This window comes from Zingiber officinale, chromosome 3B (assembly GCF_018446385.1).
Source record: "Zingiber officinale cultivar Zhangliang chromosome 3B, Zo_v1.1, whole genome shotgun sequence".
NCBI classification, from domain to species: domain Eukaryota; kingdom Viridiplantae; phylum Streptophyta; class Magnoliopsida; order Zingiberales; family Zingiberaceae; genus Zingiber; species Zingiber officinale.
This window is the reverse complement of record NC_055991.1, coordinates 36479049-36494762: the sequence shown is the minus strand read 5'-3', so window position 1 is coordinate 36494762 and position 15714 is coordinate 36479049. Positions and strand designations below refer to the sequence as shown.

At 34.9% G+C, this 15714-nt stretch overlaps 3 protein-coding genes across 4 annotated transcripts; 1 reads left to right on the top strand and 2 right to left on the bottom strand.

Moving 5' to 3' along the window:
• Positions 1–936: 936 nt before the first annotated feature.
• LOC122054809 (calmodulin-binding protein 25-like) lies at positions 937–1542 on the top strand. The gene has a single exon (XM_042616240.1). The coding sequence runs from the start codon at positions 937–939 to the stop codon at positions 1540–1542; it is 606 nt and encodes a 201-aa protein (XP_042472174.1).
• Positions 1543–2923: 1381 nt separating this feature from the next.
• LOC122056374 (calmodulin-3-like) lies at positions 2924–7268 on the bottom strand. 2 transcript variants are annotated; one of them, XM_042618299.1, is made up of 3 exons: positions 7227–7268; positions 7029–7109; positions 2924–3628 (listed from the first exon to the last, which is right to left on the bottom strand). In XM_042618299.1, the coding sequence occupies exons 2-3, from the start codon at positions 7102–7104 to the stop codon at positions 3255–3257; spliced, it is 450 nt and encodes a 149-aa protein (XP_042474233.1). In that variant the 5' UTR covers positions 7105–7109; positions 7227–7268; the 3' UTR covers positions 2924–3254. The 2 variants fall into 2 exon arrangements, with proteins under 2 accessions (XP_042474233.1, XP_042474232.1); XM_042618298.1 differs by lacking the exon at positions 7227–7268 and adding an exon at positions 7200–7218.
• Positions 7269–12286: 5018 nt separating this feature from the next.
• On the bottom strand, positions 12287–15439 carry LOC122054808 (leucine-rich repeat protein 1-like). Its single transcript, XM_042616239.1, has 6 exons — positions 15213–15439; positions 14501–14572; positions 13242–13385; positions 13025–13096; positions 12806–12896; positions 12287–12331 (listed from the first exon to the last, which is right to left on the bottom strand). Exons 1-6 carry the CDS (start codon positions 15437–15439, stop codon positions 12287–12289), a joined length of 651 nt encoding a protein of 216 aa, XP_042472173.1.
• Between the last annotated feature and the right edge of the window lie 275 nt (positions 15440–15714).

Sequence of the window (15714 nt, the reverse complement as noted above, 5' to 3'; positions counted from 1 at the left end):
AGCATTCACCCTGATTAACCCTCCTCCTACATCACCGTGGGGCAGGCGTAGGGGGCCGTCGGGGCGGCGGATTCCTTTTTTTTTTTTTTTTTTTTTTTTTTGTATCATAAAGACTTGTAATATTGATAATGCTGAAGCATAATGATCACAGATTTGTTGACAAAATAGAAAAAACTGGAATTTCAAAATCGTTGAGATGAAAGAACTCGAGTGGCGATTTTCAACACACTGTAAATTTGACGTTGGAAAATGATGTAAATAAAGTAGCCAAGCACTCAACCACAAATGTAATTGATAATGATAAAAATAAAATAAAATCATCGAGAAGTAGTAGATTTCTTTGAATAGTCGTCGTTGAGACAACCTTTTAATTGACCAAGGTGTATAGCACCAATTTACTATGTAAAAGATATGAATAATTTAAGAAGACGGAGAGAATAATAATAAAATGATATGTCATACCCCTTCCTTCCTTCCTTCTTTCGTTCCTTCCTTCCTGTCACCCTTTCCTCTCGACATCATGACGTCACTGCTGGCGCACTGCCTCCTTTCTGCTTTGATACCCAAAATGCCACTACCATTTACCACAATTGCACCGACCACCCCCTTCCGGGTTCCTGTTCCATCTCACTTGTTGCCCCCTCTGGACATGATCGTAAATAAATACAAATTTTGGCCAATTGCTAATATGGTGCCCCTGCCAGCCTATGGGCCCTCATCTGATGGCCAGCGTCCATGTTTGTTTTTTTAAAAAAACAATAACTGACCGCTACTAGCGCCGCTGGTGCGCAGTTATACCAAAAAGCCGAAGTACACGTGGCCGGGTGAACGCGCTTATTAAAGTCCACCACACCCACTCACAACTCGGACGGATCGTTTCCTTGGATCGAATGCTCTGAGAGGGCGGAGAGAAGAAAGAAGGTTTCATCGTTGGTCATGGCGGAGAACTGCTCGGTGCTCGATCCGTGGCTGTTCCGCTCGGAACCGGCGTGGATGAGGGAGGCCTTCGCCCGCGACAACGAGGCGCTCACCCGCGCCCTCCAGATCTCACTCTCGGACACCTCCTCTTCGGGCGCCGCCACTCCCGCCGCTGCCTCGCCCTCCGCCGCCACCACCTCCTCCACCTCCCCCTTCCTCCTCCACCATCACCTCGCCCCGTCCGCGGCGCCCCTCCGCCCGCGGAATAACCCGCTCGGCCCCGCCTCTGCCGCCCGCGTCGCCAAGCGCAAGTCGCGCGTGTCCAAGCGATCGCCCACCACCTACATCAACACCGACCCGTCCAACTTCCGGGAGATGGTTCAGCGCGTCACCGGCGTCCAGGTGATCGGGGATCTGCCGCCGGACGTCGAGCCGTTGGTGAAGCCCGAGCCGATCCGGCCCCGCGCCGCTCCTCAACATGCCTTCCTGCCCACGCTCGACACCTCGGCACTATTGCTGGCCAACGGCGTCGGGTCTCTCGCTGCGTCGCCCGAACTCCCGGTTTTTGACGCCGACGCGCTGTTGCCGGCCTTCCCCACCCTCGAGTCGTGGGGGGTAATGTAACGGCCGTTACATGCTGTTTGTAATTGTCCATTTTGTTAAAAAAAAAAAAAATGCAGCCTTCTGTTTTTTTTTTTTGTGTGTATTTTATCAAAACGTGGTAGTACGTTATGTTTTACTGAATCAAGTTCCTTGACCGCACTGGAGCAATGTAAAATAACTGATTGCGACGTATGGACCAGTAACTACATGCCACATCCGTGCTGATGGTGCAGAAGCAGACAAACCCAATTAACTGGATGGTTTCTGGTTCACAACCAAAAGTCCAAGTTTGGACTCCTCGCCGTTGTTTCGGCACGTTCTAGTAGCTACAGAGCTCAGCAGCGACTCTGGCTGACGTTACGGTGACGCTAGAATGACGTGCGTGATTAGGTTGCAAAAAGTGACTCGAGTCAAAATTGGCTACATGGTCAATGTGAATCGGCCGCCCTCTTAGTTATGGTTAAGGTGAATCAGAATTGGACATAAGCTTCGAATCTGATCTTTTATATCGAGTCCGATGTTGTTGTATAGGTCCATGACATTTATCACTATTATTATACATTTAATTTCCCTAACTATTAACTTTTGCTCAAATTTTAAGGCTTGCTAAAATTTTCCTAGTGCTGATTGTGTTTGAAAATGACCTGGACATAATCATCATATTGTCTTCCTTCGAGCCCAAGGCATTAGCATAATTAGGTGTTGTATGTTTTAATCAGATTTTATCAGAAGTCATTTGTCAAAAAAATATTAATTGAATAGTAAAGAGCTGAGTTTGACATGACCTAATTTGGAAGATAATGAATGTTAACATCACGTTAGGAGAATAAGGACAGTACAATCATTGTATTCGTTTTAAACCAGTGTGATACACGACTTCAAAATTAGATCCATGTAATCATTTATACGAATTTATTATTGTGCATTTTTTTATAAGTTTGTGGGTATCTTCATATTCTATAATAATTTTTCATTAGGTCCATGGATTTAACTCTCAATTTCTAATGAAAAGGCATCTCAATTTATCTCATTTACTTGGATAGCTAGACCAAACAATTATTATTGTTTTTTTTATATAATTCAAATGTTCGATCTTCTCTAGCTAGATTAATTCTAGAGTTAGATGACCTCTCATGATTCACCGAGTAAATGCTTTGCCACTGCATCACAGCTATTGAGACAACCAAGCAACAATTATTTGTCATTATGCAATTTGTGCTTACACTAACCAATGTCGATAGTAGTAGGATGGTCTTGAATAGTTGACATCCAATTCCAATGATTCATTCCACAAGCCTAGCACAATTGCTGTTAAATAACAAGCAAGTTTACAAGCAAGTTTTCAGTATCTATGTTAAGCATTCTCTTATCATCGAACTGTTGAACCTATTAAATACATGGATTCAGATCACAAAAAATTGCAGTTATATTATTATTAATCAAAGTGTACCATGATTTGTTCCAACATTGTAAAAGTTGGAACAAGAAATCCATTTACCACAGGTTTACAGATTTTCAAACCACACCATACAATCAAATAAAACAGTCGAGAGGAGAGATGCCCTAGAAACAATCGTCAAAAGTCTGACTGAACCACCACTGCTGAAAGGAAATGATACGCTAGTATTTAGTTTCACTACCACAGCTATTGAGAGAAGGACCGAGCAGGTATACTGATATTTTACAACTCATTCACCGCTGGATTTACTCGGTATTTCTTTCATAGTGGAAACTCACTTGGCCATCATGACTTTGACAAATTCATCATAGTTGATCTGGCCATCACCATCAACATCAGCTTCGCGTATCATTTCAACGACTTCCTCATCGGTAAGCTTCTCTCCTAGATTGGTCATGACATGACGAAGTTCAGCAGCAGAGATGAAGCCATTTTGGTCCTTGTCAAACACTCTGAATGCCTCCTTTAGTTCCTCCTCTGAATCTGTATCCTTCATCTTGCGAGCCATCAAATTAAGAAACTCAGCAAAGTCGATTGTACCATTTCCATCGGCATCAACTTCATTTAGCATGTCTTGAAGTTCAGCTTCTGTAGGGTTCTGACCCAATGAACGCATGACAGTTCCAAGCTCTTTGGTTGTGATGCAGCCTGCAGAAATTCCCCAAGGGAACATGTCAGTATACAACACATGAAATTTATTTTCTACTTCACCTTGATAAATAAATAATTTCCAAAAAGATCTCATAACTTAAATACTTCCAATACAATCTGCCTTTCAGTAAATTAGATTTTTTCAAGTCATGTCCAGGCAAAAAAAAGGAATGTGACTTAACTACTGTACAGACAAGAACAAAAAGAAACAAACTAAAAAGTTAAGATTCAGTCAAGCTTCTAACTAAAAAGAAACTGATCATCTACTTGATCATACTAGTACCATAGTAGAACTGCTACCTATAGCAGAACATAAACTTACGTGCTCAGAATCATGATTTTTCAAACCAAAAGTCTGAAAATGAAGTCCATAAATAACCTGAAAACTAGAAGGATGGAAATGAAGTTTAAAAATTATCTTTTCTAAAAACAAGTTATCAAAATTCTTCAACATCAAGATTAACTAGAAATCATATAGCATAATATGGTAATTTTCTTCCGGTAAAAGAGCTTAGCTGTAATGACAAAACATAATCATAGAGGGAACTAAATTGAGGTAAATTATTAGTTTAGCATGCGAACTGGTAGATTGCACAACAGAAAAAACAAAAAGCTCTGGTAGACTACCAAAACTGTGTTAACTTTTTACGACTAAAGGTTTGCTCATGCTCGCCTAGTTTTTATGGCAGTTAGTTACTAGTACACTTCAACAGATATCATAATGGGATTTATTTTCTCATATCACTGGGTTGGTTAACTTTGGTGCTCTTGTATGCGTCTTGACAAAGTTATAAACACACTTTTCAATTTGAACTTCAAATGGAATCTAAGAGTGCAGACTCAATCTCATCATTATTTATATGGCCTATATGATGATCCAATAGACCATCAACTCCATGGCAACTTTTTGGATATCACATCTTAACAAAATATTTTAGCCACAAGATTTGAAAATTAGGTTATACAATATAAAGTAATAATTGTGTCCCACTTGTCTTTCCATTAGATGTGTGAGGCATTCTGTTTGTGAAAGTCACAAAAGATGCAATAAAACATGTAGAAAATGATTAGTATGCACAAACACATAACATATTATCTAACTCCTTAGTGATATGCAGATTAGATGAACTCAAACCTTTTATAAAAAGTCTACTTAAAATTCTAGTACGCTACTGGTATTTGTGCTTTTCTTTTTTAGAGCTTTTGGCATAAATGCAATGTTGATGTCTTATCAAAACTTCATGATTATGGCATGCAAGAAGGTACATCTCGAGTGTTGAGTACAATATGTAATGCCCATTATGCCATAAGCATGACAATACACTAGGTTAAGCAGAATTTGCAAGAATTCCAGATAAAATTGTTGAGAACTTGGATTCCCATGCACATGATCTCAAAAAATACATGTCCTAGCAATTGGTATCATCCATATGTTGTGGACAATAGAATAATGAGAAGAATGTATAATGAATTTTCTCCTATGCAAGAAGAAATTTGCATCACTATGCTGAGGTTATATTCTCTTCCGGCAACCCACTATTGTCACATTATGTACCTTCTATCAAATTTACATCCTTGTAACAGATTTAAATTTTAGAAATACTAGACTTCACTGTTTCATTGTTAAAAAGAGAGACCAACATAGACCCATTAAGCCATTATCCAACCAAAAGAGCAAGCAGGAACTACAATTAACGACTTGATTTTTCAACTCATGGAAAGGTTTAATGATTAGCTGGTTGAGAGGTTAGATAGGCTACTAAACATCTATAAGATAAAGGAGAATAAAAAGTTTAAATAGCTAAGACAGACAATGTGAAAATTCAACAAGTTTAATACTATCTCACTGACTAACAGTAAGCTAAAGTTTCCAAGTTTAGCACACCTCATATCATAGGCTATCATCATGTTGACTTCTAACGCTAGCTGGATAATTTAAAAAGCAACAAAAGCAATTTAATGTAGAACAATACCTTCACTATCAAGGATTGTTAAGATTGGCATTTTAGTTATGACATACATATTACAATGATATTTACATAATACCAAAAAATCAAACAAACAATAGTTGGTCTTTTTCCTTGTGGCTGTCTTCCTTCCTCAAGTCGAAAATAAGCAGTAAAGAAGCCACGCCATTCCATTTGGATGCACGGACAACAAAGGTTACTAGTCACTTATATTTACTGGAGAGAATATTTTCCTATTAGAAATGAAACATCAAACGCAAAAAAGCATATAAATGATGGATTTTACTAGAATTGGTTCCTACTAGCTAGCCTAGTTACCCAAATTCTGTTAACTCAAAAATGATATATTTTTTATTTAATTGCGATTTTTTTTAGTTATTTCATAGTGGAACCAACAAAACCGTCTATATGAATTGGAATTGGTTTCACCTAGTCATACTTTAACCAGAGCCAGTTCTGAATTTTAGAGGGCTCAACTATCTTTTGTTGCTGTGCCAATGAGTGCTGTCATTTTTCTTTATTCTTTGTTTTCTACTTCTCATTGCTCAAGTGTTAGAGACAAAGGCAAGGTTTATCATCATCATGGCAGATAGAAGAATCCACCTAAGTTGCACTAGAGGTATTAAGGGGTGTAAACGAGTCTAGCTGCTCGTGAGCTATTCGGATCTCGATTCGAAAAAAAAATTCATTCGAGTTCGTTCGATTAAGTTAATGAGCCGAGTTCGAGTTTGATTTCAAGTTCGAAAACATTATCGAATCGAGCTCAAGCTTAATAGTATTTGGTTGGTGAGCTCACGAACATGTTCGTTAAAAGGCTCGTGAATGCGTTCGTTAAGAGGCTCGTTTATATATATATATAGGGCTATATATATAGGGCATATCTGAATTCATCTTTCAAACACACCTCCAACAATTTAAAACGATAATCATGCTTATCTAATTTTATACTAACAAAGCTAGATTCTCTTAGTTTTAATTAATTCTGGTTGTGTTTTTGTGTGTGTGTTTTTCCATAGATAATACGTGTAAGCATATTAGAGCACAATTTGAACAGCGAATCTAAACATCTTAGGAGAAACTCAAATTTGAGTAAATTTCCTATACCACAAGATACAACAAAGGCGGACTCCCCAACTCCCTTGATCAGTGAAAAAAGAATAAAAAGGAAAGGAAAATCAATCCCTAATCATAACTAAGAATAAACTAGCTGAGTAAAAGAAAATCATGACATACTAAGCAAAGGAACGTTATATATCTTCCAACCATTAAATCTCGAGACGATAACAATAATCGAGGTGGTGAAGACAGGTCGACTAGAGAGAATATCAGCACCCACAATAAGTAGAAAAAAGAAAGAAAGAAAGTTTTGTTACGGATCTAGCAGATTAGATCAAAAAAAAAGAAGAAAATTAAGATTCTGAGGGTTTAACCATCGCCATCCTTGTCGAACAAGCTGAAAGCCTCCTTGAACTCCGCGATCTGCTCGTCGGTGAGCTGCTCCATCATGCTTCCTGCGCTATCCGCCGAACCCGTAACCGGTCAAAAAAAAAAAAAGGAAAAAAAAGAGAGAGACCGACAAAGAAGAGGGAGAGGACGCGAACGTCTGATGGCCTCGAGCTCGACTTCACCTTGCCAACTACTTGAAGTCACCGAACCGCCCAGCCAAACGAACAGGACAAGAGCTATACGATTTCGAGGAAGCGCGGTCTGGCCCCAACCAATTGTCCAGTTTTTGGGGCAATCACAGTGGAATATCTTTTTTAGAGGCATTTCTCTTTTTTTTTTTTTTTTTTTTTTTTTTTTTACAAACGGCCTTTTTTTTCCGATATATATATCACTCCCCAAAAAATCACAATATATCAAAATTTTAGAAAGAAATGAATATAAATTTTAATCACTATTTTGAAAATTAGTTGAATTATCTAAATATTGACTAATATTTAAGTGGAGAAAATTTTTGTATTCGTCCTCATCTATAACCTCCTTCATTTTCATTTATCACACAACACCCACATAATTTCTAACTTTTTACATACTCGTCGTCATATTATAATAATTTCTGGAACTATCCAAATTTTTCCAGTAACGACACTTGAGCTTCATTGTATACATATTCATCAAAATATTGACAGAATAACTAATATTTCATGTAAGCTATATTTTATGAAATTAATCTGCTTCAATCATTAGAGATTCAATCAAATGAATCGAGAAGAACTAGTGTTGATGCAAATAACAATGATAAAAATATAAAAACATCTTATGCAATCCCTGATTCACAATTTCCAACATTCTAATCTCAAGTAGGGCTTGACAATACTATTATCAATCAAAGAATTGAGACAAGCAACAAATCGGATGGAGATCATAGTAAGCAAGTGGTATGTACAATAGCAAATGATAAACTCCTTGTAGCAGCCTATATAATCATTAGCAAAGATTCAATAATTGGTAATGCCCAGAAAAGTGAGTCTTTTTAGAAACGATTGGTGGCATACTACAATGCATAAGGGAGATAAAAAGAGAACTACGGATAAAGTAAAATCATATTGGGGTTTGATGAAAAAGATTGTGCATAAATATAATAGAATATATAATAAATGGTATAATAATGGACCTAGCAGATGGAGTGATGAAGATTTAATGGTGTGGACTAATGAAGAATACAATAGTACTTTTAAATCATCTATTTTCTAATATGAATATGTATGGATGATTGTGAAAAATAGTCTAATGTACACTCCTCAATTTTTAGGACGACAATTACAAAGAAAATAAGAATATAAAAATCATTAGGTGTGCATACTAACTCTTCTAATATTAACAACTAATGAGGTGGATGATAGAAAAGTCTAATATCGTCAAATGAGACAAAAGACAACAAAGAGGAAAGACAAAGAAATAATATGTATAATTAATGAATTGAATAAGATTATACAATAGTCAATAACATATTTAGAGTAGTATAATAATAATAAGAAAGTGAATCAATTCATCAAAGTACATCAACTCATTGTAATGGACACATAAGACATAACAAATGAATAACTTCAAAATCATCTAACAATATATGAATAACTAAAGAAAAGATTAAATATATAGTAAATTTATTTATTTTATTAACTAATTGCGGTTTGTAATTTCTATAGTTTATCATTATGTGTTTTATTAATATGGTTTGTACTTCTATATTTTAATTTTGAATTTATGAAACATTTATATTAGTGTATATTGTACTATTTTTTATAAAAATTTGTATGTCTTGTATTGAACTCCTTCTATTTAAATAAATTATTATTATTAAATTAATTATATTAATAATTGTCAAAATATGTAAATAAATATTAAGTAAAAAATATTTATAAAAATATCGATGAAATATATTAAATTGAAAATTTTATAAATATAATTAATTTTATTTAAATGTAAAATTAGATGTAAATTAATAAAATAATAGTGGAATCCATACATATTTGCTTGATGAGATATTTGATTATGAAATTTGAGATATTTATAATAAGATATTTGATAGATGGGGCCATAAATATTTAGTTTGTAAAATATTTGATTATGAGATTTGAGATATTTGAGAAGTGAAATATTTGATTAATAATATAGATGTTGGGATCATAAATACAGTCATATCAACTAGGGTGACTTGCGAGAACAAGTGAAACACCAAAAGATCTCATTTTTTTTTATATAAAACTTGATGAGTCTCGTCTCCTTGTTCTATGTAAGTCAGTACTAATTTTTTTTTAAAAAAAAAAAAATCCTTGTATCACATAATTAATCTAGAGGTGAGACGACCTTTATCAAGTTCGTCTTACAGATAAATTTGGAAGCGCAAATATTTCCTTGTCCGGCGAGAGGAGAATGCCCTATAATACATCTCGTTTGAAAGTCAACATCCTAAATTTTTCATTCTACGGGAAAAAAATATCCTATAATATTCGATAATTGAGATTGTGAACATCCCGCCACTACACATGCTCGTGCAATCATGGGCAACTAATAGATGGAATGTGATCTTGCATCTCTATAGGCTTGCTTCATCAATATTATCATTATTCCAATAGCTAGTAGCCACACGTAATTTATCTCCTTCATATTGGCTTTCGGACAGATTGACCGGCACTGGTAACAAACACAGTCACCTTTTGTCAACTTGCTTCATCAATTAATTCAAAATTTGATACTAAGTCTTATTTATTGAATTCTACTTGATTCAATACTCTCTGATATATCATCATTAAGAAAAACTAATCTAAGTTTGTGACAGTGATCAAATATTATTTTACTTCCTAATAATTATCAATAGATTGTCGAAAATATTTTCATCCAAATATGGTAATCCAGGATAATTAATCATGTTCTTGTATTATCATATCTGTCTAAACACGAAAGCTATAATTTAAGCTATAGATATTGAAATGGAATGGAGACCTGTTTCAATTCCTCGTAGTTTTAAAATAAATAGAAATAAATCATCCGGTAGTATGATATAGACTGTTTGCAGGATCTCATTTTAGGATTCCTAATTAGATTAACATTGATGTTTAGAATTTAAAATGAGCAAGTTTGGGATGGATGACCTCCTATGAAGCTCAATTCTTTTCAAAAACTATGATACTGATAGTATAATTTCAGACTTTATATCAAAGCATCTAATACCTTCATGTCGTTAACTACATGGCGTGTCACATTTTGGTATAAGAGCAAAAGGAATTACATGATCAGCCAAATGATGACATGCAATGCTAAAGTGTAACCACTAGCAATACGGCTGAGTTCTACAAAACTATCATCCTTGAAGGTACTCTTTTTGTTTAACTATTAACTTGGTGGGTGTAAGTATGCTTTAGTGGTGGTGAGTATTAGCTTTTGCATCAGACACAATGTATGGCCATTGTATTGGAAGACATAACAAATAAATGACAAAAAGAAAACTAAATGGCCATTTGAATGTGATAATAACTGAAGCAAAACTAATATAACTCCCAACTTCAGTTCCTTTATGCATACGAGATAAGGATGAAAGAATAATATACGGAACCAAATAACTAAACAGAACTTAGAATGAGAACTTCCACAACCATGTTTGAACCACATTCAGAGAAATAGGGAAATAATAAACAGAATGAAAAACACAGGAATAAAGGCTGGCACGTCAACTAAAAATCATAGCTAAAGACCCGATTCTTACAAATATTGAACTAACTAACAGGTCTAAATGCAACTCGATATCTCCTTCCATGAGTTTTAGTGGTCTCTTCAAAATTTATTGAACTAACTTATTTTACACAAGCAAGCAAGGATCCAAACTGGCATAGTACAATGACTTTGAATTTGATGCACTTCTTCGAAATGGAACATGGAGTCTAGTTCCGCGCGCTCCCTCAATGAATGTTGTGAGCTCTAAATGAGTATTCCATCTTAAGCATCGAGCTGATGGTTCTCTTGAATGACATAAAGCTTGACTTGTAGCTAAAGGATTTAGTCAACAATCAGGTATTGACTTTAATGAAACTTTTAACCCAATTATCAAAATTACATCTATCAGACTATTATTATCAATAGTTGTTAGTACTAATTAGCATGTACGACAATTAGACATTTCAAATGCGTTTCTCCATGGTTATCTTGAGGAACCTGTATTTATGGAGCAACCACCTAGGTTCATTCATCCACAATTTTCATCTCATGTTTGTCAACTTAAGAAATCCTTATATAGTTTTCGATAAGCTCCTCGTGCATTGTTTCATCGACTATTTAATTAGTTACAAGCTCAAGAATTTTCTGAATCAAAGACTGACTCATTTCTATTTCACAAATATAATGACTCATCGACTATCTAGTTGGGCGACATTTATCAAGTTTTTTCATCAGCTAAATTCGAAAATGCAAATACATGCAAAAATATCCGGCGGGAGGAAAATGTCTCATAATGCATCTCATCCGACGGTTAACGTCTTCAATTTTTCATTCTACAAAAGAAGAGTATTCTATAATACATCATCGTAATTAAGATTCAAATATCCTTGATTAATCTAACGCCTTGCCAGTTGCCACTACACATGCTCGTGGGCAGCTACTAGATGGAACTTGATCTCTCTTTCCTTGAGAGGATATCCATGGTTGGTGGGAAAGAAATCTGGAATATGATTCGCCATAATGTGCTTCTCTGTCGGCTTGCTTCATCAAAATTAACTCAAAATTTGATACTATATAACATTTTAATCCTTTTTATAATTTGATCCTATGATATATTTTTTTATAAAATAATAGATTTTTCTAATATTCTTTTTTGTTGAAACATAATTGACATTTGGCGAATTCTTTTAGATACATTCTTGTAAAATTCGCATAGAGATTATTTCTGGGCACATCCTTGATCATTCAGGCATGGATATCAAATTATAAAGATTTTCTAAGAAATTTAGATATTTAAGATTAGAAAAAGGCATTTTAGCAATTTCATGATCAAAATGCCTTCACATTTTTTTAAAAAAATTTCCTTTATAACTATCACGAATACCCCAGCTTCAAATTTCATTGCATTAACATAACTATTTTTTTTTTTATTGAGATCAAAAGCCTTCATTAGACTTATTTCGATGCACATGCAAATAGAAATCAAGGTATGATTGTAAGATAGATTTCACCATCATCTAAAGCTTTAGTCCAATCACACCTCTTTGCCATCGACCATAATCAATCCCTTTTTTCTAAGCTGCACATAGTGAAAGTAAACAGTCAAGGAGACATGCAATACGAAGCAAAGAAAAAGGTTAAAACTTAAAACTCATCAAAGAACAAACACAAGATGTCAAGATTAGATTGTAGGTTGTAGGTTCATGAGATTCCAATCCAATCAAGATCCTATCTGAGATTGGGACCATTAGGACAATTTGGTTCTCATGGATTCGAATCATAAAAAGCATCTTGCAATATAAGATAAAACTAAGTACAATAATAGAACCTTCTCAAGATCTTGTGAGAAACTTTATGTTGATTTAACCAAATTTTTCTTCCTAATTCAGTGTTTTAAACAACAATTCACTGCATCTAGCTATATATGAGAACAGGCATTCATTCGCATTATTTATTAGCTTATGCAGTAGCAAGAGTATATCTTAGGTCCAAACAATCAACATCCACGCAAGAGAAAACTATAGATCCATATAATAATGAGTTCAAAAGAAACATTGAGAAGAAGGTGGTACTTGTTTAATGAGAAGGGTTCAAATGGACCAGTAGTTGGAATTGGGCCACTAAGGTCGTTGTTTGAAACATTCCTGAAATCAACAAAAATGTGAACAGTGTTAGAAAAAATAAGTATTGTAGGGAATGAAAAATGTCTATTAAACCTAAGTTTTGTAGTGAATAACTTAATGTATATTCAATCCAAAATCAAAGCACTTACAAAACTTTGATATTATGATTTTCGAGAATTGCCCGTGGAACATGACCAGTCAAATGGTTATCGTTGAGTCGTCTGGAAAATAAATATCTAAATGTATTAGCCTTAACAGTTTAGCTTAACCATAGGTTAATAATATATGATCCCATCGACATTGTCAAATAGTTATTTGATGGATAGGCTTTATAACAAATTAAAAGCTAAAAAAATGATGACTTACAAGGATAATAGATTTTTCAAGTTCCCTAATGTTGGAGGGATGACACCAGAGAAACTATTATGATTCAAAGACAGGTCCACGAGATTCTTCAGGTTACCTAATTCTACTGGTATTGTTCCTTGAATGTTGTTATGGTGGAGTTCCCTGCATTAGTCTACAAAAGTTAGAAAGAGACAATTAAGCTTTATTTATTGAATTCTACTTGATTCAATACTCTCTAATACATCATTAAGAAAAACCAATCCAAATGAGAATGATAAAATATTATTTTACTTCCCAATAATTGTCAATAGAGAGTCCAAAACATTTTCATCCAAATATGATAATCCAGGACAATTAGTTGTGTTTCAAGGTTATCATATCCATCTAAACTCTAATGCTATAATTTAGGCTATAGATATGGAAATGGAATGGAGGCTTGTCCCAATTCCTCTTAGTTTTAAAATAAATAGAAATGGATCATCTAATAGTATAATATAGACTATTTGACTGTCAAAAAGTATGTGTCGTCTATCTAGAGCTAGTGCATTCAGATTTATAGGTCATGATTCGTGAGTAGGATCCCATGTTAGGGTTCCTAGTCAGATTAACATTGATGTTTTGAATTTAAAATGAGCAACTTCCGGATGGATGACCTCCTATGAAGCTCAATTCTTTTCAACATCAGCTAAAACTATGATACTGATAGTATAATTTCAGACTTTCAGTCAAAATATATAATACCTTCATGTTGATAACTACATGGCGTGTCACATTTGGGTATAAAAACAAAAGGAATACACATCAGCCAAATCAGCCAAATGATGATATGCAATGCTTAAGTGTAACCACTAGCAAGTTCTACAAAACTATCATCCTTGAAGATACTCTTTTTGTTTAACTATTAACTTGGCGGGTGTAAGTATGCTTTAGTGGTGGTGAGTATTAGCTTTTGCATCAGACACAATATATGGCCATTGTATTGGAAGACATAACAAATAAATGACAAAAAGAAAACTAAATGGCCATTTGAATGTGATAATGACTGAAGCAAAACTAATATAACTCCCAACTTCAATTCCCTTAAGCATACGAGATAAGGATGAAAGAATGAGTGATACATAAGACAACAATATATGGAACCGAATAACTTAACAGAACTTTCACAAGCATGTTTGAACCACATTTAGAGAAATAGGGAAATAATAAATAGAAAGAAAAACACAGGAACAGAGACTGGCACATCAACTAAAAATCACAGCTAAAGACCTGATTCTTACAAAAATTGCAGGAATTCAATATTTCCAAGTTCAGGAACAAGATGGCCTGATAAATTTGAATGTCCCAAGTCCCTGTAAAAAGCACCACTTGAAAAATCAAAAATATGAATCACAATAAGAATCCTGAGAATCAACATGTAGCAAAAAGACCAAATTAGTACATTAAAGTCTGATAAAAAATGTTAGATATGATACTACTTTGTGATTTAGATTGAGACACACCATCTAAATTCAATGTTACATTTTTGAAGAGGTTGTAGTCATATAAATAATGACTACCAAAGATTAAGACACAAAATATATACTTTCAACAAATTCAGAAAAAAAAGCATACGACTACCATTGAACTTGAGCAATATTTTCATTGTACAAGTGAGAAACTCATTAATCAGAGAGATGGTGCACATGCATAATCTTCAAATTTATACTTGGTATTCCTAAATGTCCGGCCTCCCATCAAGACAGCCAAGATAAATTTCAAAATTTAGAAAACCGTTTAAACCTTGAAGCCGATGAAAAGATGAAATACGTGCACTGATCAGATCGGCATTTATTAGAAATTTACACTCTTTCTTAAAACTCTTCAAATATACTGGATGATTATCAACCCAATGAAATGAAACTAGCTATCCAAATTTGAGAGGAATCAAAAGATAACTTAAAAAGCCAGCAGGGAAAAAGAAAAAAAAAACTTTTTAAAAAAAATGCATACACTCGCGTGACTCGATTTTCTTGGTTGCAAGTGATGTGGAACCAAGTGCACGGAGTATCAAGCGTCGGGTCCCAGCTATCGAACTTTCCGCCAGGATCCGAGAGACTCTGCCGGAAGACGGCCAGAGCGTCCGCGTCGGAGTTGGACGAGACCAACGATGACAGTAGAAAAGCCGCCGACAGGGCAACTACTAGGATTCCTGTCGCTACATCCCCAGCTATCACCATGGCGCCTCCCTCAAGAAAAAGACTCACTCACACTGACCAGGATTTAGAGTGGGAGTTTCAGCTCATGCAGCTTAATTCGCGGTGGGTTTTATAGAGCAGATGAGTTATAAAGAGCAGGTTGGGCTGTAAACAGACAGAGCCTAACCAAGTTTTAGTGTTGAAATTTATTTGGTAAGATAATTAAATCAAATCAAATCAAGTCCAGCAGATAATGATCCTATTTTTTTTTTAAATTATTGTTTATAGTTGACTTAATTTGTTTATTATTATTATTA

What these genes read in the sequence shown, in the direction of transcription:
- LOC122054809 (XM_042616240.1), top strand. Translation starts at nt 937, where the DNA reads ATGGCGGAGAACTGCTCGGTGCTCGATCCGTGGCTGTTCCGCTCGGAA.
- LOC122056374 (XM_042618299.1), bottom strand. Translation starts at nt 7,104, where the DNA reads ATGATGGAGCAGCTCACCGACGAGCAGATCGCGGAGTTCAAGGAGGCT. An exon ending in GTTCGACAAGGATGGCGATG is followed by an intron (nt 3,629 to 7,028) that starts GTTAAACCCTCA and finishes GAATTTCTGCAG; the next exon opens with GCTGCATCACAACCAAAGAG.
- LOC122054808 (XM_042616239.1), bottom strand. Translation starts at nt 15,439, where the DNA reads ATGGTGATAGCTGGGGATGTAGCGACAGGAATCCTAGTAGTTGCCCTG. An exon ending in GAAAATCGAGTCACGCGAGT is followed by an intron (nt 14,573 to 15,212) that starts GTATGCATTTTT and finishes TGCTTTTTACAG; the next exon opens with GGACTTGGGACATTCAAATT. An exon ending in ATTGAATTCCTGCAATTTTT is followed by an intron (nt 13,386 to 14,500) that starts GTAAGAATCAGG and finishes AGACTAATGCAG; the next exon opens with GGAACTCCACCATAACAACA.